Source organism: Mauremys mutica, chromosome 1 (assembly GCF_020497125.1).
Source record: "Mauremys mutica isolate MM-2020 ecotype Southern chromosome 1, ASM2049712v1, whole genome shotgun sequence".
Classification (NCBI taxonomy): domain Eukaryota; kingdom Metazoa; phylum Chordata; order Testudines; family Geoemydidae; genus Mauremys; species Mauremys mutica.
Genome location: NC_059072.1, coordinates 235002238 through 235027395, shown reverse-complemented (window position 1 = coordinate 235027395; position 25158 = coordinate 235002238). Strand labels below are relative to the sequence as shown.

Sequence of the window (25158 nt, the reverse complement as noted above, 5' to 3'; positions counted from 1 at the left end):
ACCCTTTTTGCTGATGTGGATGTTAATTTTCCCTTCTGCTCTTTTCCATCAACATTTAAAGATGGGTTATTATTTTAATAAACAGAAATTTGTGCAGAGATGCACCTTCTTGGAAGCCCCATAAAGAGTTTAAAAGAGAGAGGCACAAACCAAGACCATGGATCTACACCCTCAGGATCTCTTTTCTGTCATGATGTATGTGTTTTGAGGAAATTGACATGACCTAGCCTTTTTAGAGTGACATCATGATAAATTTTTTGAGAATTTGGATCTGCTGGAAGTGTCAGGTCTTTGAACATATTTGATTAAATTGCAGTTTGCTGCTCCTGGTGGAAGAAGCAACATGTTTTTGCATCATCTTACAAGACTTCTGTGTCACAATGGGAGAAAGCCTCTTGACTCAATTCTTAATGATTTAGGGCCAGATCTTCAAAGGTATTTGAACACCTACAGATGCAAATAGGTGCTCAGTGGGATTTTCAGGTTAGGCACCCAAATACCATTGCAATAATTTTACAGAGGCCCCTAAAACATAATTACCCCACCCTAAACAGAACTGATTAATTCCCCTGCTAGGAGCCACATAACAGTGTGGGGCAGTGCTCAGCTAATAGGGACAGGAAAGAAGGCTTCATTCATTCAGACATGTCCCTCCCTTCTATTCATCCTGCCTCCTGAAGTATGCTCTATGGTTGTGAGAGGGGGTACTGCATCTGTCCGTCCACCCTAAACCAGTTGGAAGAAAGCTTTGGGGAGGGTGAGGGGAGAAAAAGGAGAAACACACATGTTACCAGCTTTGCCCATTACTTTGGGGTATGCTCATTTATTAGGCTTTCTTTTCGGGGTGGGAGATTCTGTACTTCTATCAACGTACTGCTTGTGTCACTTGTGTTTTCATATGGAGCTCTACTTCTCCCTACTGCAAGTTCCCTCCCAGTGGAGCTATCCTACAGGACCTAGGTTCCCCAGGGCTGGGTTCTTCAGCCCCAGAATCAGACACAAACATACATATACATTAACAGAGTGCATCTGAGAGGACTGGGTTAATCAGCACTCCCAAGCTGACCCCTTATATTTCCCTGGACTCAGTAGGCTGGGTCGAATAGCACTTCCAAGCTGTCACCCTCATATGTCCCAGGTTCAGCACGTCTCTAGCCCCACTTTCATGTTACAATTATTCTGATAACCCACTTGATGAGCAAACCCCTGCAGGGATCTTTTAGCTTAGGTACAGGAGCTTAATCATCAAAGTATGAGGAGCTACAACCAGCTTAATCATTAAAGTTATTTATTGCCAGGTAATAACCATAGGGGAGACAAACAAACAAAACAGATATAATATTAAATTTAACTTAAATTTGATTATAAAAGTCAGGTTTAGAAAACTATAACTGATCCCACAAGTCAGGGTCAAAAGGCTGTACCTAGAGAGAGAGAGAGCTGGGTTCTCACCACTCCATGAAGCTTGAATCGATCGGGGTTCCCAGGTGGTTGTGGTAGCTAAGGGTACTGAGTGCTGGAGACAGGCAGAGCCCCCAGCATGATCAGTCAGGAGAAAATGAAGTGCCAATGGAACTGATGCAGATTTTGGATCCAGGCATCAGAACACTTACTTGAGCATGGGTAGGGGGGTTTGTCGAGAAACAGTGGTTCAAGGGAGAACACTAGATTTGTTTATGTGTAAAGAAGGGAGAATACCAAAGTTGTTTTGTTCATGCTAGACCATGGGATCTGATCATTCCTGGCTTTGAGCAGTGTTCCTTGGAGGGAGCTCACAATGCAATTAAGGAGCTTCACTATTTTGAATACCAATAAAGGATTTATTATTAAAATGGGTCTGATAACTACTGAGCTGGGTGTGTGCAGGCATTGGTTCATTAACATCTGAAGCAGAGCTCCCCCATCATGCAGTGCTTCCCTGTGTTTCCGGTCCCAGAGTTCAGTGCGGTTCTTGCCTTGGAATCTCTGCTCTCCATTCTGTATGCTAATGGAGATGCCTCCTTGTCCCATCTTCTATGCAAATGAGGCTAGGGGAGTTTCCCTAATCCTGTCTTCTGTATCCCAGGGGTTTAAGTATGTCTCCCACTGCCTTTTTATTGCTTTTTGTAAGTCTTCTGACTGGATTTGGTTCCAGCAGAGGCTGGGGGGAATTTTTTGGAAGTCAGACAGGCTGGGTACTGTGCCCTGGTTCCCAAGAACACAGAGCTGACAGGTAACACAGAGTGCATGGTGGGAAGGAGAGAAGGGGGCAGGAGCAGAGCCTCTGACATGCTAGGGAGAATGGGGGACCTTGCTGTGGGGAATACACAGAACCCCTAGGTGAGTACTTGGGAAACACTGATGTGGGGGAAAAAGGACATGAGGAACACAAGAAGCCCTCGTGAGTGGAAGTTGGTAGAGCCCTGTGTGAATACATCCACATCCGATCCGCAATCTGCAAAAATAATCTGTGGCTATCCACATCCGCAGATATCCGCGGATTTGCAGGGCTCTACACCAGGGGCTGGGCTGAGGTTCCAAGGAACCCCCCGCACCCAGAGCCCGGTCGGGAAGAGACGCGCTGGCAGCTGTGGGGAGCCATGGCAGCCCCTCCACCTACCCTGGGCATGGGACCCGAACAGACCCCGTCCCTGCCCCCCAGGCCCTCTGCCCAGGACAAGTTGAGGATCCGCTCTGTGGTTCCTCACAGCTGCCCGCCTGCTCTTACAGTCAGAGCCCTTTGTATCCGCATCCGCGTTGGTATCCACAGAAATGTTCCACGGATATAAAGTGGATACCCGCAGATTTGCAGGGCTCTAGAGATTGGGAGACCCTGCTGTGGGGGGAGTATGGGGGCCAACAGAACCCTTAGTGGGTGGGGAGAGATTGTTTGGGGGAGTTTCAGAGAGTCTCTGAAATAGAGAGGGATGAGAGGATGGCTCCCAGGGAGCTTGTGGGGTGGAATGGAGAAATGCAAGACGGATACAGTGTATGCAATAAGCGCTGCTTACAGAAGTTACAAAGTGCGTGCCTTTCCTGCTATACATATGTTGACTCATGAGTTCACCAGACTTTAATAATATGTAATAATCCTTATTAAATAAGGATTGGGAAGGTGGGGACTGCTTTTTTTTATATACAAAGAAGATAGCTTATCATTAGAGAGTTGAAAAAGCATCTAAGCAGAGGCTCTAGAGTGAAACAGAAATAGATTCATAGATTCTAGGACTGGAAGGGACCTCGAGAGATCATCGAGTCCAGTCCCCTGCCCTCATGGCAGGACCAAATACTGTCTAGACCATCCCTGATAGACATTTATCTAACCTACTCTTAAATATCTCCAGAGATGGAGATTCCACAATCTCCCTAGGCAGTTTATTCCAGTGTTTAACCACCCTGACAGGAACTTTTTCCTAATGTCCAACTTAAACCTCCTTTGCTGCAGTTTAAGCCCATTGCTTCTTGTTCTATCCTTAGAGGCTAAGGTGAACAAGTTTTCTCCCTCCTCCTGATGACACCCTTTTAGATACCTGAAAACTGCTATCATGTCCCCTCTCAGTCTTCTCTTTTCCAAACTAAACAAACCCAATTCTTTCAGCCTTCCTTCACAGGTCATGTTCTTAAGACCTTTAATCATTCTTGTTGCTCTTCTCTGGACCCTCTCCAATTTCTCCACGTCTTTCCTGAAATGCGGTGCCCAGAACTGGACACAATACTCCAGTTGAGGCCTAATCAGCGCAGAGTAGAGTGGAAGAATGACTTCTCATGTCTTGCTCATAGCACGCCTGTGTTTGCATCCCAGAATCACATTTGCTTTTTTTGCAACAGCATCACACTGTTGACTCATATTTAGCTTGTGGTCCACTATAACCCCTAGATCCCTTTCTGCCATACTCCTTCCTAGACAGTCTCTTCCCATTTTGTATGTGTGAAACTGATTTTTTCTTCCTAAGTGGAGCACTTTGCATTTGTCTTTGTTAAACTTCATCCTGTTTACCTCAGACCATTTCTCCAATTTGTCCAGATCATTTTTAATTATGACCCTGTCCTCCAAAGCATTTGCAATCCCTCCCAGTTTGGTATCATCTGCAAACTTAATAAGCGTACTTTCTATATCAATATCTAAGTCGTTGATGAAGATATTGAACAGAGCCGGTCCCAAAAACAGACCCCTGCGGAACTCCACTTGTAATACCTTTCCAGCAGGATTGGGAACCATTAATAACTACTCTCTGAGTACGGTTATCCAGCCAGTTATGCACCCACCTTATAGTAGCCCCATCTAAATTGTATTTGCCTAGTTTATAGAATAACAACATTCTTTGTACCGTGTCAGAAGATAATGACTATGGTTCTTTACTTGTCATGTGACATAGCAAAAGATGTAGCAGACATGGCTAATCTGTAAAGAATGAATAAGCTTTAAATTAATGTCAGAAATTATTATTAATAATATACAGTATGCTCCTACTATTCTGTTTTGTTGTGATTCCAAAACTTCCATTTTTTTTTCCAATACACAATGAGGAATTTTGTTTTTGCAGAATCATCTGGATTAAGTGTGTTTTGCTTACAGTGACATCTTTTTTGTGGCTGTTAAAACTTCATATTGAAATACTAGCACCCTACTAAACAGTTAAAATCACTTTTGGCATACTATTCATGTATATCACAGAATATTTTTGAATATTGTTTGTTTTTAGCAAACCTCCCAGTAGAAAGCATGTAAAACATTTTATCAAAGGATTCTGCAGATTTTTATACGAAAGGAATCGTTTAGAGATAAATCACTTAAACTGAATAAAACCGTAGGAAGATTGTGTGTGTGAAGGGTTTTTTGTAGCAATTGTAGCTACAGCTGCTGCCTGTTCCTATAATAATCAAGTTGATGACAAGGAGCTAATTGGTGAGAAAACTGGGCACACTTCTAATTTTGTTAAGAGGAACAGGACAAATCTTCAGCTTCTGCATGAGGTATCAAAATATATTGTGCAGAAGACAGAACATTTGTAATGAAAAGAAATGTTTGGTAGAGCCATGTGAAGTAAAAACAGCTATGCATATGCATGTCTATACATTAGAGTTTGTTAGAAAAAGAAATTTATGTGTGTGAAATGAAATCTATAATTCTGAAAGCAGTAACGTGAATTATGAAAAAAGGTAACATTTAGATGAATACTGTTTTTTTTTAAAATGTAAAAATTATATTTGGCTGAATTTTTTTTTAACTATTTGAAATTCTTATATTTCCATTAAAGACTGTTTAATTTGATTATATTAACATTACAGTTTCAAATAAATAGAAATCCAGTGTTTGATACTATCTATCTTAGGTTCTTATATGGCCTCCATTGCTGAAAAATACCCCTGTGAAGTAGAGAATTTCTATTATTCCCATTTTATAGACGAGGAACTGAGGCACAGAGAGGCTAAGTGACTTGCCCAGAATTACACAGGAAGTGTGTGGCAGGGCATGCACATGAAACAAGGCATCTCAAATCCAAGAATAGTATCCTACTTGCTGGCCAGCCTTCCTCACCCTTTAATTTATCCAGTTAAATTACCTATTCTCAGATACTACAAATTATCTGTATTCTTACTCGGTCTTATCTTTATGTCTTTCTCATGCTGTAATGTTCTGTAGTCTTCTGTAAATGAACCATCCACCTTAATATTTTACCTTTTTTAAAAGTATGGGATTACAGCAGCCCAGACTGTCTTTCTAAGGGAGACTAACATGGGTGAAATCCTAATCACATTGACTTCAATGGGGCCAGGATTTTACTCCAACTGTTTATTGCTGAGCTGAAGCAGGTGTGTTCTTTTGGTTATGTGAGTTTCTATTGAAGTCTCAAACTTAACAGGCACCACTTTTATTCCAACACACAAAGAACCCCTTTCCCATACTAGAATTGATCAACTTCAAATTAATTTATTGGCATTGCCATAGTGTATATCGCTGTAGTATTTGAATGTCTAGATATCATAGGCATACTTGCCGATATCTGAAAAGCGTTACAAGGGGCAATTCTCCTTATAAACCAGGAATGTGTGAGAGATTAGTTCCACCATCCACTGGACAGTTGTCTATGCATTCTAGTGGATTTTGAGGCCTTATTCTGCACTGGTGTTTCCATGTACACTGTGCAAAAGTGGGCTTAAATTAAAACACCATTGACTCAGAATAGTAGTGTGTTACACCCATTTTATACAGGTGTAAATGAATATACAAGGCAATGCAGGATTAGATCCTAGATATTTTTTCTTGGAAAAATATAAACAAAACCTTTCAATGTTTGTCCTTTTGGATTCTTGCCTTAATTGAAAAAAATGCTTTAGCATTCTTACCCCACCAAAGCTATCTCATACCTCCTCCTTCTCCTTCAAGGCTTCCCTTTCTCCCCCCACTCCCAAGACCTTTCCTTCCATTCTCATTGCTTCCCCAGTGGCTTCTTACCCTTTTTTCTTCAGTGGCTGCCAGTGGCTCCCTCATCTTCTTGACCATAATGTATTTCTTCCGTTTTCCACCCACATCTGTCTTTCTTTTTCCTGCTCCTTTTCCAAAGAGAGGTGGAGGCTGCTATTACTGGGACTGGTTGAATGAGTGTTTATGTTCATTTGCTCTCACTGCAAGGACCACAGATATCATCAGGAGCAGAAAGTAAGCCCTGGTCAGGAGAGTAGCTGAGGAGTGTATTCAGACAGCTATCCCTGCAGTGATGAGACATAGACATTGCAGCACCATGGTGGTTATATATCTGAACAATCAGAGAACCAAGACAATGGCTGAGGCTGTCCTCACCAGGGACAGATTCTACAGGCTGGTATCAGCCAAATTGGGACTTCTAGAAAATGTACAAAGGAAGATGCTCTAGAAATATTTTTAAGGGAACAGCTATCACCAGCTCTTTCTTATAGACTATATTTAAAAAATAAGGGTATGAAGAGGCTACATGATACTCGTAGTAGAAGAGGTTAGAGTTTCATGTTGAAAGTTACAATCTTATCAGTTTAAAATATTATACATTGTTTTACTGTATTATATAATTTACTGTTTTATGTTTCTATCCAGACTCAAGATCTTACTGAAATAAAGATATGAAAGATAGTGATCAGCCAGCTTCTAAGTTACAGCCTCCATTTATTGTACTACTTTGATACTGGAAACCAAAATACTGTCGATATTGGGATTTTCATTAACAACACCTTTGTCCTGTTCACTGTTGGCTAAATGCCTCACCAGAGGTTCAAAAAGGCTTTCTTGTTCTGGATCATATATTCTAACTAAAATACAGGCTTGTCTTTTTTCAATTAGCTTAAACCTTTGAAATTTAGTGTTTGTGAAAGTTGTCAAAACATACCCTGATATGCTTGATTTCATATAAAACGATGTTTCTGTTAGTGCTGCAAGCACACGTCTGGATTTTAATATCATAAGAGTAGTTACACAAGAGTGGAAAATCAAACAGGATAAATAATGTTTAGCTGATTGCTGCAGCTTGAATGATTTGCAGAGTTTTTATGTTTATCTTGTTCCTTCAACTTATATTTCTGAACATGTCACAGTAGTTTCACCTGCAGAGCAACACATTCAAGCGTCAAGCCGAACAGAGTAGTCCAGAATTAGGCTGTGCCCCCTAAATTGTTAAAGTGATATTGAGTTGTCTTTCAGCAGGGTTCCTTGTGACGTTAGAGAGTGGCTACTAAATTTTACAGCTAGCATGAAAAATTATGGTAATTCCCAGAGGAGATGACTTAGTGGACTAATATTCAAACTTTACAATATCTGCACTCCCTAGAACCATCTGTTCCAATTCTAGCAAGATTCTGTCATGCTTTGGAGGTTAAAAATATGGTCTTACCTACTGTTTGCTGTTTAGGGGGAAAATTAGCATGTGACCTTGTGACTAAAAACTGTATCATACGCATATGTACAAAAGTAGCAAATTAAGGTTGCACAGGGAAGCTTAATTCTGGTGTATCCTAACTTTTGAATGCTTGCTTTTGCAACATTAATAATGTTCTTGTAACATAGTTTTTTGTGTGTAATTTCCTAGATGCTTTTTTAAAAGCAAACTGAAAAAAAATCATATTTACACCCACATGGGCCATCCAGAGGAACTTTTAGATACACTATGCAGACCTCTGCCAGACAAGTTACTAGAGTAATTGATAGCAGTATTAGGTTTTCATCCTATATGTGGACAAACACTAGAGGGGAATGAGACATATACTTGCCAGTTGGTTTCACAGATACTTGCTGACAACAGAGAAATGGTGAGACTCAGTAATCTTGGGTTCCATTCCAGACACTGAAGGGAAGTCGATCTAGTGGGCACAAACTTTTCTGCAGCATCCCCTCCAACCTGTCCACGGTCCAGTCCTGTCTCTCCCCCCTGGCTCCTCACCCCAGACCCATTCTCCTCACCTAATTATTCCCAGTCTCCCAGGCTTCTTATCTTATTCTCTTTGCCCAGCCAATCCCAGTCCCTCCTCCTGGAACCTTGTTCCACCCCCAACTTCCTGTAACCCCTTCTCTTCCCCACATCCATGTTCCCCATCCCCATTTACTTCTTGCCCCAGTCTGTTTGCACAACCAGTTCTAGTTCTTTTCTTGTTCCTTATTAGATTGTTCTCCTTTCCCCCTGCCACACAGATTCCCAGCCCTTATCTCTGCCTAGCCAGTCACAGTCTCCCCTGATGGTTCCTTGTTCAACCTGTCTTTCCATCATCCACTGACTCTCCATCTTCCATCCAGTCCCTGGTTCCCAATGCCAGTCTTCTTGACCAGCTGGTCTCAGAGTCCCTTGTCTACCAACCCTCTTTCCCTCCTTTAGTTCTAGTTTCTCCCTCCTCCTCAAGTTACTTGTCCCAATTTATTCTCTCCCACCATGTCTGGCCCTTGTCCCTCCTTCATTTGTGGGTACGTCTACACTACGGGATTATTCCGAATTTGCATAAACCGGTTTTGTAAAACAGAATTTATAAAATCGGGTGGAGCGCGGCCATACTAAGCACATTAAATCGGTGGTGTGCGTCCATGGTCCGTGGCTAGCGTCGATTTCTGGAGCGTTGCACTGTGGGTAGCTATTCCCTAGCTATCCCATAGTTCCCGCAGCCTCCCCCGCCCCTTGGAACTTCCGGGTTGAGATCCCAGTGCCTGATGGGGCAAAAATCATTGTCGCGGGTGGTTCTGGGTAAATGTCGTCAGTCACTCCTTCGTCTGGGAAAGCAACGGCAGACAAGCATTTCGCGCCTTTTTCCCCTGGATTGCCCTGGCAGATGCCATAGCATGGCAATCATGGAGCTTTTTTTGCCGTTTGTGACTCTCACCGTATGTGTACTAGATGCCGCTCACAGAGGCGATTCAGCAGCGCTACACAGAAGCATGCTTTTGCTTTTGCATGACAGCAGAGATGGTTACTAGCCATATTGCACCATCCAAACCCTTCCATAAATTGGAACTGAGGATGATCATGGCTACCAGTCCTTTTGTACCATTTGCTGCTAGTGCCCCTGGTCAATCAGCCAGGGGCGCAAAAGCCAAGAGTGGTTACTAGCCATATTGCACCTTCCATCGTTTTGTACCATTGGCTGCTGTCATAAGTGCCCCTGGCCGATCAGCCAGGGGCGCAAAAGCAAAAATTGGGAATGACTCCCTGAGTCAATCCCTCCTTTTTGGTATCTAAAAATAGAATCAGTGCTGCCTAATATAGGCAAGTGTGCTAGAGAACCACCTGCTCTGTGTCAGAGCCAGCAGAAATTATTATCTGTATGCTATTCACAGGGGGTGCTCCTGTAACAACCCCACCTGTTGATTCCGTTCTTCCCCCAGCCTTTCTTGGCTACCGTAGCATTGTCCCCCCACTTGTGTGATGAATTAATAAAGAATGCAGGAATAAGACACACTGACTTGTTAGTGAGAAATGAGTGGAAGGCAGCCTCCAGCTGCTATAATAGTCCAGACAGGACATTAAGCAGTGTGTAGGAGAGAAGCCCAGCATCCCACTGCTAGTCCAGGGGCAACAATCTTTTCTTTACACATGAAGGGTGGGGGCTGATGGAGCTCAGCCCCCTGTTGCTATGATGAGGATGGTTACCAGCCATATTGCACCATCCATCCACCAGAAAAAATTAGGGCCAATAGGCTGATGACGAGGACGGTTACCAGTCCTTTTGTACCATCAGCTGAGGCTGATGATGAGGATGGATTTCCATCTTTTTGTACGATCAGCTTATGCTGATGATGAGAATGGATTTCCATCCTTTTGTACCATCAGCCGCCCATGGCGGGGGGGGGGAGCAAGGATGTTGGTGTTGAGTGCTGCACTATCGCGTCTATCTGCAGCATTCAGTAAAGATAGGGTGACATGTAAAAGAGTCAGAGGATTGTTTTACCTTTCGCTTCTGGGGGTGGGTGGGGGGTGGGTGAGTAGATTGCCAAGCTATGCCCTGACCCGCGGACACTGTGTTTGACCCTAGAAGCATTTGGAGCTCAGCCAAGAATGCAAATAATTTTAGGAGGCTGCAGGAACTGTGGGATAGCTTCAGTCCTCCAGTCCATGCGCATCCATTTGATTCTTTGGCTTTCCGTTACGCTTGTCACGCTGCAGTGCGCTGAGTCCCTGCTATGGCGTCTGTCTGGAGATTTTTAAAAAAGGATTCTGAATTTCATCTTCTGTAACGGAGCGCTGATAGAACGGATAGAACGGATTTGCCTGCCCTTACAGCGATCACATCCGCATGGTCCATGTGGGAGCTCTTTTTTTTATTTTGATTTCGGACTGCATCGCCACCCGTGCTGATCGGAGCTCCACGCTGGGCAAACAGGAAATATTCAAAAGTTCGCGGGGCTTTTCCTGTTTACCTGACCACTGCATCCGAGTTCAGATTGCGGTCCAGAGCGGTCACTGGTGCACTGTGGGATAGCTCCCGGAGGCCAATACCGTCGATCAGCGTCCACACTAACCCTAATCCGATATGTTAATACCGATACTAGCGTTACTCCTCTCGTTAGGGAGGAGTACAGAAACCGGTTTAAAGAGCCATTAAAATCGATATAAGGTGCCTCCTAGTGTGGACGGTTTTGGCGTTAAATCGGTTTTACGCTCCTAAAACCGATTTAAACGCCTAGTGTAGACCAGGCCTGATATATGACAAGTGCCTCGTCTTTGCAGAATGGACCCAGCAGGGTGGCAATTGTGAACACAGCAAAGACAGGCTCCCTGTTCTCTGTTATAGTGCCCAGACCTGGCATGGCCCACCTCAGGCCAGAGCTGCAACTGCACGAAAAGTCCTGCTCAGCCCTGGGCTGGAATAAGTTCAATGCATAGGCAGCGCGTGAGGGTTTTTTGGGGGGAGGCTACACCCAGGAGAGCCTGAAGCTCCCTAGAAGTGAGGAGGTCACTGGTGCCTGGACTGTGGCCCTGCCCCCATTCTGCCCTTCCCCCCAGGCCCTGCCTGCATTCCGCCTCTTCCCCCAAGGCTCATTAATGAACACTAATAATGAACCCATTCTGCCTCTTCCCCTGAGGCCCTGCCCTCGTTCCACCTCTTCCTGCTCCTGCTCTGCCTCTTCCCCCAAAGCCCTATCCTTGTTCCATCTCTTCTCAGCCCTACTCTTCCCCCTAGACTCTGCCCACCACTCGCTCCTCTCCGCCTCCTCTCTCCCCGTCGCTCATTCTGAAGGCAGGAACAAAGCGGAAGGGCATAGCTGTCCCACTTTTAAAAGTGATGTGGCCATGGCCCTCTTGCTCCTCCTGTTTCGATGCCCCTGTGTCTCCCCTGACACAAAGGCACCCCCTGGCAAATATCATCCAAAGAAAAGGCTGCCAGAATTTTTTAGCATGTGCAAAACAATGTATTTTTCACTAGCCTAATTCTGTGAAATGGCACAACCATTTTAGCTGCAGCTTTCACAAAATATTCAGCCTGAGGCAGACATGCAGCATGGAAAATTTCAGACTGAATAGTTAGAGTTTGGCAAAGATATAAGCAACTGAAAACAGGGTCTATATTGAGAAGGGAGGAGTGACTTAATAGACATTATTACCAACTATGCCTGTACTACTGTACGGTCCATTGTGGTGTATTTTGTGGACTTAGAGGGAGAGCTGGGACAGAATCTTTGTTTCCAATAGAAGATCCAGAGCCTATGGAAATCACTTTTAGCTATTAGCTATCTGCTTTCAATTGGGATTGTGCCTCTGTTAAGGAAACAACAGAGGTAGAGCTCAGTGAGATGAAGGATGTAAGTCACTTATCTGATTCAGCTGGGTTTATGGGGAAAAGATAGTGCCCTATCATGTGAGGCCCCTGTAGAAACAGAGGAACTGGAGATTTTCTATGTTGTCTTAAAACCCTGTAAAATTTTTGCTACAGGCAAGATTTCTTATCTGACCACAAACTGAGGCAACCAGGTCAACTATTAACAAAGGTCAATGCTTCTAGCTAGAAGAATTGCTCAATAGTCTTTCTGTTTGCTAACAAGACAGAAATGTTTAGATAAGGATTGAGAGACACGGTAGTTTGATTCCAACTCTGAAAAATCCACACTACGTGTAATGACACACACTACAAATTAGAAAGCTCTATAGACTGATCAATCATCAGAAGTGAAAAGATAGTTATGTATTAGAGGTAGTTGGGGTATGTATTTGTTCTCCTAAAAAACATTGATGAAAGCAACAACATTTTCATTTTCATTAAAGTTTTTATTCAAGTTTTCATTGAAAACCCAACTCCTAGTATGAGCCAAATACTGAAATGTTGGGGCTTGGGATGGTCAAGAAAAATAAAAAATATTTAGGTTTTGTCTGAGATTTTTCAGTTTTTGGTTGCTGAAAAGTGTGAGTGTGTAGAGGGGAAATTCTCAACAGACCCCCTGTCTCCTCCCCTCTACCCCTCAAAATTATTTGTAAACAGACATTTCCTGCACATTTTCCTTTATCACATTCTTTATATGTATATAATGAAAAAATGTACAAGCTCTATTATCTGTGTGTGACCTAGGAACCTCTTAATGTCAACTGGCAAAGGGCACAGAGGGAGTGCACAGGGGTTACGGGAATCTCCTCAGTCTGGTATGTACATTTTAGCTCACCAAAACAGTGTCATGTGAGGTCGCAAATAAAAGCCTGTGTCACTCTGGTCATCAATACCATTGTGAAATGTATGTACAAATACTATATCAGTAGCTGTGTGTGTGTGTATATACTGAAAATATGTTCTTAAAGTGTGTTTGTAGAGACTGGTCACCAGCAAAGGTGAAAAAACATCTCTTTGTTCAGATAAGAAATTGGTATCTGTCTGGCTGTTTAAATGTAAATGAAGTAGTGTATAGTTCACAATGGGTCACCGTTCACCAGCCTGAACAGAATGTGAAGGAAACATTGTGGGGGGAGGGATAGCTCAGTGGTTTGAGCATTGGCCTGCTAAACCAAGGGTTGTGAGTTCAATCCTTGAGGAGGCCACTTAGGGATCTGGGGCAAAAATTGGTCCTGCCTAGTGAAGGCAGGGGGCTGGACTCAATGACCTTTCAAGGTCCCTTCTAGTTCTAGGATATTGGTATATCTCCAATTATTACCTTTAACGTCAAAAGAAAGAAACAAACAGGAAGAGTTAAAACAGCAGGGTGTTTGGGGAATATACATCAAAGGTTTGATCTACTATATTTGGGGACAAAGAAGACATCCTACCACCCTTTACTGAGGAAGTAAGCAGATAGCGAGTCTGCTTTGTGAAAAAGGAGTCTCAACCAGGCATGATTGAAAATGTCAAAGAGAACTTTGGGTAAGATAAACTTCTTTAGAATGAAGGTTAGCCTGTTAGTTTAAAAACAATAAGGAGTCCAGTGGCACCTTAAAAACTAACAGATGTATTTGTGCATAAAAAAAACCCACTTCTTCAAATGCATGGAGTGAAAATTACAGATGCAGGCATTATTATACTGTTAGTTTAGTCACTAGAAAGTGTGTTATGATGTTGTTTTGTATGTAATCATTTATTTTCACTATTCTTACTCACTATCACTTGAATTAATAATGAACATATCCTTGTTTTAAATAAAGTCTAAGTCCTGTGGGGCCAAGCAAAGTGGTGATCCTACAAGCTGGTGTGTACTGTTCCTTTGGGAACAACAGGCCTGGTAATTCTATGAGTCTTCAGTTGAACAGTGGCTGGACACTGCAAGAAATGTTCAAAGGACTCAGGAATTGGTGTGTGTCTATCTCAGTCTGTACAGAGAGAGAAAGTCTTGTGTGGCCCTTGAAGATGCTTGTGCTGCCAGATACTCATGGTTTCAGGAAGCTGATTCACAGCAAGGACAGACGAGATTTCCTCATGCTAAGGGCAGATGGTTGTGAGGCACCTCACAACCCTGGTACACTGGGAAGCATCGCAATATGCATTTGCAAAAATACACAAGGATAAATGTTATACTAAAATTCTAAATTGTGATGCAGATGTTACAAATCATATTTTCACTCAATGTATATACATTGAAGAAGGCAAATATAGTGCCAATCTATAAAAAGGGAAATAAGGACAATCCAGGGTATTACAGACCTGTCAGCTTACCTTCAGTATGTGGAGAAATAATGGAGCAAATAATCAAGCAATCAGTTTGCAAACACCTAGAAGAGAATAAGATGATAAGTAACAGACAACATTGATTTGTCAAGAACAAATTGTGTCAAACCAACCGAATAGCTTTCTTTAACATGGTAATAAGCCTTGTGATTGAAGAGAAGAGGTAGATGTGGTGTATCTCGACTTTAGTAGGGTTTTTGATACTGTCTTGCATGACCATCTCATAAAACATATAGGGAAAGAGAGCCTAGATGGAGCTACTATAAAGGTGGGTGCATAACTGGTTGGGAAACCATTCCCAGAGAGTAGTTATCAGTGATTCACAGTCAAGTTGGAAGGGCATATCAAGTAGGGTCCTGCAGGGACTGGTCCTGGGTCTGGTTCTGTTCAATATCTCCATTAATGATTTAGATAATGGCATAGTGTAGCAGGGTGGACTCTGCTCCTGCGAGAAGGGGTTTAAAAAGTGGCCTGGCAGGGCTTGAGAGCAGTGGCTCTCAAGGCTGAGCTGATCAGGGAAGTAGCTGCAGCTGGGCCACACCCCAATCAGGCCACAGCTGGCCCCTATAAAGGGCTATGAGCCAGGCGCCTAGGCAGTCTCTCTCTGCCTTCAGAGAGGGATGGGCCTGGCTGCTTAGCTTGAGGCTGAATACCTGAGTGCAGCAGGGCTGGGGAAGGCTGGGGAGCTCCAGCCTAGAAAGCCCCAGGCTGTGGCCTAGCAGTGGGCCAAAGGTACTGGGGGTTGCAGAGGGCAGCCCAGGGGTAGGCCAAGGCAGCAGGTCCAAACCCTCCTTGCCAGGGATGAGTAGGCTGAGACTGCAGTCAGCCCCAGAGTGTGGGGCTAGACAATGACTGGCAGTAGCCAAATACTGAGGCAAGGTAGGGATAGAGGGTGGGGGTTCCCTGAGACAGAAAGGGAGACCCAGAGAGAAAGGGGTTGCTGCTAGGGGGCAGCGCCCCATGTAGAAGGGCACCGGGTCCAGGGAGGCACACGGGGGGCCTACGAACAGGTGGATCACCAGCCTGCAGAGGGTGCTCCAGGGCTGGACTGAGCTAATTCGCAGAGCAACCAGTAGGAGGCGCCGCAGGGGTGAGTCCAACCCGTTTACACATAGATAATATACTTATAAAGTTTGTATATGATACCAAGCTGGAAGGGGTTGCAAGTGATTTGGAGGACAGGATTACAATTCAGAATGATCTGGACAAACTGGAGAAATGGTCTGAAGTAAATAGGATGAAATTCAAGAAGTACAAATGCAAAGTTCTCCATTTAGGAAGGAACAATCAATTGCAGACATGCAAAATGGACTGCCTAGGAAGGAGTACTACACAAAGGAATCTGGAGGTTATAGTAGATCACAAGCTAAATATGAGTCAACACTGTTGCAAAAAAAAATGACCATCATTCTGGGATGTATTAGCAGGAGTGTTGTAAGTAAGACACGTGAAGTAATTCTTCCACTCTACTCCATACTGATAAGGCCTCAACTGGAGTATTGTTCTGGGCACCACATTTCAGGAAAGATGTGGACAAATCAGAGAAAGTCCCAAGAAGAGCAACAAAAATGATTAAAGGTTTAGAAAACATGACCTATGATGAAAGATTGAAAACAAAAATGGATTTGTTTAGAATGGAGAAGAGAAGACTGAGGGGAGAACATGACACCAATCTTCAAGTACATAAAAGGCTGTTACAAAGAGGAGGGTGAAAACCTCTGAAGATAGGACAAGAAGCAATGGGCTTAAATTACAGCCAGGGCAGTTTAGGTTGGACATTAGGAAAATCTTCCTAACTTGAAGGTGGTTAAGGTAAACTGCCTTTGGAGGTTGTGGAATATTCGTCATTGGAGGTTTTTAAGAACAAGTTAGACAAACACCTGTCAGGAATGGTCTAGTTATTATGTAATCCTGCTTTGAGTGCAGGAGATTGGGCATGACCTGTTGAGGTCCCTTCCAGTCTTACACTTCTATGAATCTATGACTGTAATAGCAGTAGAAAGCATTTGTGAAAGTCTGTGTAGGAAGAACAGTGATTGATTTACTACCTAATAGCTCTTGTTTAAAAGTAATTTAAGAATATTTCAAGTACTATTTAAGTGTTTCTTTTTTTCTACTATAAGTACATATAAATATACACTAAACAATTGAGTGGTACTCTGTCTTTAAATGAGACTGAGAGCTGTTACTAATCCCCAAGGTGAGGGTTTTGATTCTGTGTAATATGCACTGAAAGGTCCTGGAAAAGATAGAACCTTGGTCTGTGCCTCAATAAAGAGTTAAATGGAAGTTTTGAAAAGGGAAATATAATAGGAACTGTACATAACTTGCCCCCATCATGCCTTACCTAGTCCTACATGGGTCCCTCTCTATTGTCTCAAAGAGTATAAGCCTCCCTTAAAACATATTGTAATTTTAGCTGCTTAGTGCTGGAGTATTGCATAGCATGCCAGGTATACCACAACTTGGAGGCAAGTACTGATGGTGTTTCAGCTGCTAGGCCTGGTGTGCCCACTTGTAGGTGCTAGCCCTGGCGTGCTCCAGTAATCACTCAGACACATGGCTAAGTGAAAATGGTTATCTTGCTAGGACTGGCAGGAAAAGGAAAGGTTGCAAATGCCCTACGCACAGAGGCCTAAACAATTACAGTTCAAAGTGAGCGCTAGGGTTTTTTGTTTGGGTCACTGGGGTCAGTCCACTGGAGAGTAGGGCTCTTACTGCCTTGGGTGGCCTTTCCATTAAAGGGCTCTATGAGAAGTAAATAGGAGCTTGCAGGTCTCCAGGCCAGATTCAGTTAGTGGAGTATCTCTCACTGGGGTCTCCCTGCCCAGTCATTGCTGCTGCCCAACAAGTCTCTCAGACGTGCACCCACCTGTAATGTCTGGAAGTCACACCCTGTATGCAGTTACTCAGGATTCTTCTCTGCAGCTTCTGACCATCCACTGCCACTGCCTCTCAAAATTGCCCAGTCAATTCCTAGTTCAGCGTCCTTCCTTCTACCTGGCCAGGAAGAAGAGGATGCGCAGTGGGAAGAGGATGATGGGAAATTGTAATTCCTGGTAATATTTATCTTATTGTCTGGATTTGTAAGCAGTTAAAGATGGGTTTGGGACTCCACTGTGAATATTCCTTGTTGGACTTTAACTCGACTGACTAACTCACGTGAAGACTTCAAACTGTCTTGTCGTCAACAGGATTGTAATTCAAGTTAATAAATTCAAGTACAGATTTTTATTTATTTATTTATTTTGCCGTGGACACAAGGTCTTTGTCTCAATACCTTCTTCTAGAAGCAGTTTCTCAGTCTGCTTCCTAACAAAACACCACCCCCATATTTGGCTTGTGTGACTCTGTAGAAATCCCGCTTCAAACAACATACAATAGTCTTTTTCGGTTTTTTTCACCCTCTTGCTTACAGCTCTGTGATCAGATTAAATTCCTTTGGGAGTCAGCCTCCCTGGGATTTTCTGTCCTGGTGAAAGTATGTTCACATCCAGCATTGCATATGAAAAGAATCTATCTTTATAAAAAAAAGTTTTAACATTACAGCCAGGAAATAGGAAAAATACCATTTTCCTATTCTTATGCCTGTTAGGCTGGATGTGGTTGTAGTATTGTTGATAGCTCATTGTGATCTCATGTCAGATATTTTCATGTTATTTTATTATGACTCCTTATGTTTAAACCATTTATGGAGAGTTTCTTCTTAGGCATTCATTTCAGTAATTCCTTAATGCATCTCTTCACCACATTTACCACAACAATACTTATTCCTTGATGGAAATATTTTTTGTGTTGATAGTATTTTGCTATGAAATTTATTTACTTCAGATACTGAAATCTCTGAAAGTTTCTCTCGTCAATCATCAGCTGAAGATCTGTTACAAAATGTTATTTTCTTTGTTTTCAAATAATCATTAAAATGTAAAATCTTTTTTCTCATATGTACATGCTGGTTTATTGCTGTAGGATTATCTTTATATGTTAGAATACTAGCACACTGATTTCTTTTTAATTTTAATATACTACTGATGGATTTGTGTTAGAGAAGGAGGGCCAACACCTGACACACAAAGTATGCATAGGCGCCAACTTTTCCCAGCGCCAGTGGGTGCTCGTGCCCCCCACCCCAACTCCACCCCTGCCCCACCCCCATTCCAACCCCTTCCCCAAAGTCCCTGCCCCAACTCCACCCCCTCCCTGCCCCTACTGGACCCCTTCCCCAAATCCCCTCCCCAGCCCCACCTCTTCCTCGAGCGTGCCAAGTTCCCCCTCCCTCCCAGCACTTGCTGCCGTGAAACAGCTGTTTCACAGCGGGAAGTGCTGGGCACTAAGGGTAAAAAGCGGTGCGCTCGGGGAGGAGGCGGAGGTGAGCTGGGGCAGGGAGCTGCCGGTGGGTGCAGAGCACCCACCAATTTTTCCCATGGGTGCTCCAGCCCTGGTGCACCCACGGAGTCGGCATCTATGAAAGTATGTACTTAAGAAAAAGGACAGATTTTATACCTTGACAGTATGTCAACTTAAAAGCCATAATTGCTTTCTTCACCTTTTGTTCTTACTATAATGACTTGGGATATGATGGTGCTGAATTAGAGTAACCCTTGTGAAGACAAACAATGGTCTTTATCCTTAATAATTCCAACTTGTTCACCACCACTAGGAGGAAGATGAGGATCCTTGTACTTCTACTATTTTATCACTATGCCACAAAGAATGCCAAAAGTTACAAAACTTCAAATCCCAACTTTATTTTAATCATGGCTGATGACCTTGGCATTGGAGATCTTGGATGTTATGGAAACAAAACGTTAAGGTTTGATAAAACACTTGGAGGAGAGGGAGAGTGCATCATATCTATGTATAGAACATACTGTTTGCTTACAGATTTTAAACTATTTTAAATACAGTTAGAGCTTCAGCAAGGTATCTTTTGTACAGAAAGGTCCTGTTTCTGCAGTGTGGACTGCTTATATTTGACTTTCATTGTTTCTTTACTCTTATAGGAAGAAATTTAGGTAAATATACATAGTCCTCCCAAAAGCTGCCTCACAAACAGAAAAAATCAATAAAAGTAAGATTGTGGTCCAAGCAAGAAAAATTAATGATTTTTTTAACATAATTTCAGAAGTATACATATTTTGAAGTAGTCTCAAAATTGTAACTTTTTGGAGCACTTGTCATTATTCATTTGAAAATAAAGCACTGATTTGTTTTACTGCAGTTCATTTTTTAACTACGGCATGCTAATTAAATCCATTAAAGCAAATGTTAATATATCTGACTAATTTAGAAATGTCTTCCCAACATGATTGTTGTCACCAGGTTAGGTAAGATGCTGCAGTACTGGTGCAAAAAGCATATAGGCTAAGCCTCCACATTTAAATGTTTTTTTTTTTCAAGTGCGCGAATCAAAACTGTGATTGAGTAGAGTAAAATATACTATAAATGCCCTTTCCTGTGAAATGAGTGAGATATAGATCAGTAAACTCTGAACATTTATATTGAAATATTACAAAATTGGAGCTTTTTAATAATATGAAAAATAACTGAAATATGTTAAATTCATACAACTCATAATTACAGCTATATTTTTGTGTCATATATTATTAAAAACATATATATAACTTTTGGGTATACCATATTGTCACTGTTTTAATAAGGTTTGTGAAATGTGAACAGAAGATTACTCTGGGCTGCAATACTCCAAAATCAAATGTCTGGTTGTGCATTTAGTGTATTGTAAAAGTTGCACTAGACTCGTATGTTGACCATGAAAATTATTTTCAAAAATGCCTAAGTGACTTGGGAGCCTGTCTCTTTGAAAATCAGTGCAAATCAGACTCCTAAGACACTGAGGCATTTTTGAACATTTTAGCCCATGAGCTTTAATTTGACCATTTCCAGATAATCAATATGAAATTATTATATATTTATATATCCCCCCCAGAACCCGCAATATTGACAAGCTAGCTAAAGGAGGAGTGACATTTACTCAACATATAGCAGCATCTCCACTGTGTACCCCAAGCAGAGCAGCTTTTCTGACAGGCCGATACCCTGTCAGATCAGGTAAAATTCATTCATATTTCATGATCATTTATGCATAATGGTTTTGTCTCTGACAGGAACTATTTTGCATTTTTTGCCTTCTGCCCTGGTACTGTCTGGATGTGTCTTTATGATCACTGGATCAAATACTCAGTCAAGTGCCCAGTGAGGCTGTGTGCTTGGGAAAAGAGAGTGAAGAATCTTCACCACAAAGCATATCCATGTCATGTCCGCTTCTCCTCCTTCATTTTAAGAATCATGCAAGCACATGCAACTTTAGCTTTGGCAGTTCTTGCTTGTCATTGACTTCAGTGGCTGGGTCTCTGGGTGCTTCACCATGATACCGTAAACATTTCCAAACGTGGTTTTTAGCAAGGACTGTTATTAAGCAGATTTCTTGTTCTTTAGTGATAACCCATTTCTTGTTCTTGCTTCTGAGAATGAAAGCAAAGCATGTCTCAGGGTCCTGCTTAATAAGTGTATGTTCATTCCAATCAGGGCTGGCTCCAGGCACCAGCTTAGCAAGCAGGTGCTTGAGGCGGCCACTCCGGAGAGGGGTGGCAGGTCCAGCTATTCCGCAGCAATACGGCAGAGAGTCCCTCAGTCCCAGTCGTAGAGAAGGACCTCCCGCTGAATTGCCTCAGATCGTGATCGCGTTTTTTGTTGTTGGTGTTGGTGTGGGTTTTTTGTTTTTTTTGGGGTTTTTTGGCTGCTTTGGGCGGCAAAACCCCTAGAGCCGGCCCTGATTCTAATCAAGTAACAAGCTGCAGCTGCAGCAGTCAGTGTAACCTGCTGGGTTCATTCATATTTTCTGTTGTAAAGGAAGCTAATATGTGTTTATTACCAATAGCACCTGCTATATTTAAAATTGCAAACAGCTTTCCGTTGTGACCCTTGTTTTCGTGTATTTGTGATTTTCTGAAAAATTCATTGTTTTGAGTTGGAAGTTTCACTGATTGCCCTGCCCTGGGTCGTCTTTAATATCTTCATGTATCAATGAAAGAGTAAACATTCTTTTTTGTCAAATTTGTAAAAGCTGTTCAATGGGGACTAATTGCAAATACTAATGGAGACAGAGAACTAATACCAAAGGACCCTGAGATATCAGAAGCATGTTCAGAAAATAACAAAGTTAGCTTCAACTTGCAATAATTCAGGCTAAAACATCTGAAGGAAAGCAATCCAAAACCCAGATATTTAATGGGAGGGAGAAACCTGGAGAAAAGTAATGGCATAATAATTAATTATTTTTAATAATAATAATCCCCAGCTGGTATAAATCAGTGTAGCCCCAATAATCTTAATGGAGCGACATTGATTTATACCAATTGAGGACCTGATCTGAGATATCTAGATATGCCTTCAAATAAAATAAAGTGTTTTTGTAGAGAACACAACTATCCATTGAGCATGTTGATTGGGGGTGCGAAATCGAGGGCTAAGTTGGAAGTAAGGCTGAGATCACTTTGATGATTTGGTCCAACAGGTCTTTTCCATTTCTTGCTGCTACAATTACATACATATGGTGGGATCCATGAAGGAACTACAGCATTGCAACACTGAGCGTAACGGCACCTAATGTCTAGGTGCCTAGAACATCACAGGAACAAGACTGTAATCCACCAAGCTGAGCTAGCTGCCCAGGATCCCTATACAATGAATGGGCAGAGATAAGGTCCTAAGAACATAATCCACAGAAGCCAGCACACTAGGTGGGGACCCACCTAAACTAGCCAATTGGAGATGCTGACCAGATGAGTGTGTGCTCAGAGATAGGTGCCTAGGTGTAGGCTGCAGAAAGGCACCTTGCTCTGCTTAGCAATCCACAAATGGGAACCCACCTCCTGGAGTCAGATGGTTTAGGCGTCTAAGGCATTAGTGAGGGAATGAGTTAGGTGCTTGCTTTGTTCCATACAAAACAGGGATTGCGGGGGAGATGGAGGCAGGGAAGCAATGGCAGGAAAGTGCTCTAACCACAGAGCCAGTGCTTAATTTATGCCAGGGCTTGCCAGGGCTCAGCCCTGGCACCCCTGGGCTTGCTGCATCAGTTATGAATGTAAAAAAATTGTTTTGAGCCCTGGCACCTCTTTCATTACAAATTAATCACTGCACTGAGGTATGGGATACACTGATATAGGGGGAATTGAACCTGAGTCTCTTGTATTCCACATGAGTGTGTTAACCACTGGGCTGAAAGTTATAAGGTGAGCAGCACCTCCTCCTCCTGTCTTTCCCCAGTTTGTGAATCGCTCTGGGGCTTAGGCAGGAGATAGTCATCTGGACACCTAAAGTGAGGCAGCAGTGCAAATGCCCAGAGGCAGAAAGGTAAATGCTTGGGGAACTTCTGCTCTGCAAAACTTAGGTGGTGAGTAAGCTCAGGCATCTACAAAGTTCGTCAAGAGTTTTGCAGATTGCAGTGGAGCCAAAAATGGGACTTAGTACTTTTGTGTATCCCACCCTTAGTGCCTTGCTCTGAGGATTTAAAAAAAAAAGGGGTTCAGAAATATCAATTAACCAAGCCTCACAACATCACGTGAAGTAGATAGTATTAATAGTTTTACAGGTGGGTAAAATGAGGCAGAGATGTTGAGTGAGTTGCCCAAATTCATACAGTCAGATCTGGAAACAGAACCTTGGAGTGTTGACTGCCAGTCCCCTGGTCTAACCACTACCCTGTGGTCCCTGACTCTTAAGGAAAGAAGAAATATTAAATCGTGCAATCCCAAATTCTGTTGTCAGAAGTACAGATATGTCATAGTAATGACTACAAAAATTGCCTGTCTGTTTGGAAGGGCCCACAGTAATTTGAGATTTTTCTCCATCTCTACTTCTCAGCTTTGCATAAAAGTGGAAAAACAACCTTATTCAGTGGAAACAGACAATTCCCTGCCATTTGCTGTTATAGCTGCTGGTGGGAAAATGTCATTCTAGTGACACCACTTTTTTTAAAAAGTATAGAATTGATGAATGAAAATTGTTTATCCTCATTATGCTGTTCACACTCATTTTTGTTTTATTTAGGAATGGCTGCATTGTCAAACATTGGTGTCTTCTTATTTTCTGCCTCTTCTGGTGGACTTCCCACTGAAGAAATAACTTTTGCAAAACTTTTGAAGCAGAAAGGTTATTCTACAGCTCTTATAGGTATGACTGTTGATATATGTATAGCAACAACTATGCTATATAATAGCATATGTTTTATTATTCATTTAAATAAAAAGTGAACTTTCTACAGTGCAAGAAGTATTAAATCAGTCACACACAGTTATTTTCTTCTGCAATGCAATGAGTTTACTCCTGTAATACACTAAAGCTCACCAGAACTGCAACACATTCAGAGAAAATTTGTGCATGTGTGAAGCACTAATAATTTAGTTATGTCTTCTTCTTGATCTATATTGACATAATGCATAAGGTCTCAAACATGGGTCAGTCCCCCATTGCAATGCAGTGTACAGACACAGAACAAAAGAAGGCCCCAAAGAGCTTACAATCTAAGGGTAGGTCTATATTTACCTGCCGGGTCGACGCGTAGCGTTCGACTTCTCGGAGTTCGAACTATCGCGTCTAATCTAGACACGATAGTTCGAACTCCGAACGCGTTCCCGTCGACTCCAGAACTCCACCACCGCGAACGGCGGTGGCGGAGTCGACGGGGGAGCCGTGGACTTTGATCCCGCGGCGTCTGGACGGGTAAGTAACTCGAACTAAGGTAGTTCGACTTCAGCTACGCTATTAGCGTAGCTGAAGCGCGTACCTTAGTTCGACCCCCCCACCCTAGTGTAGACCAGGCCTTAGTTTAAAATGTGACAAGTAGATGCAATAAACAGACAGGTAGCAGGAAGTAACAGTAGTCACTGCACACCAGCGGCTTAAGCAATGCTATTAGGTGATTACATAACCAACATTAATATGTTTGGACAAGTAGAGACTGTTTAGGGTAATAATAATACTTTATTGTATTTAAGTGTATTGCATTTAAATACTGTGATGTGCTTTCCTAATTTGGGCAGTGAGGCACTTCATATTGCTTGTGTTGGGAGGTTTCTGTGAGCTGATTCAATGAAATTCTACTGTGATTTTTTTTATTTAAGTATTTGTTATCTACAGGCCAGTCATTAACAGCATCATTTTCAAAGGAGTCCACTAATCTGGATACCTCCTTTTTTTAGGTTCCCAAGTAGACATCTAGGGCCTGATTTTTAGAGGTTACTTGACATCATTTTGAGTTGTGGATGCTTAGTACCTCTAAAAATCAGGCTGAAATGTATTCCAGCTTTTAAAGGAATAAAATAATAAATCCTTGTCAAACTCTTTAGAACAAGGTGGTATGTTCTGACAAATTTGGAACAGGAAAATATCACCTGTGTTTAATACAAGCTACACTGCAGATACAGTAATATTAATATAATTCAGTCACCATAGTTTAACCACAGTTTGATTCCCTGCAGTCTGTATACAATTTAAGGCTGCAAACAACTCATTTTTCTGTTTGTAATAAGCAGCCCCATTTAATGTCGCTTATTTTCTGGAGGCTGACTT

The 25158-nt window shown here is 42.3% G+C and overlaps 1 protein-coding gene across 5 annotated transcripts in view; it reads left to right on the top strand.

Annotated features, from left to right (window-relative positions):
- Nucleotides 1-25158, top strand: part of STS (steroid sulfatase) — a 184596-nt gene that overhangs the window by 29883 nt on the left and 129555 nt on the right. For 4 of the 5 annotated variants that reach the window (XM_045000095.1, XM_045000016.1, XM_044999950.1 and 1 more), the window contains 3 exons: nt 19229-19381; nt 20516-20637; nt 23638-23760. In XM_045000095.1, the coding sequence (XP_044856030.1) occupies nt 19236-19381; nt 20516-20637; nt 23638-23760 (391 nt within the window). In that variant the 5' untranslated portion in view covers nt 19229-19235. Of the gene's footprint in view, nt 1-19228; nt 19382-19571; nt 19640-20515; nt 20638-23637; nt 23761-25158 lie in introns of those variants that run through there. The other variant, XM_045000129.1, reaches the window with a different exon arrangement.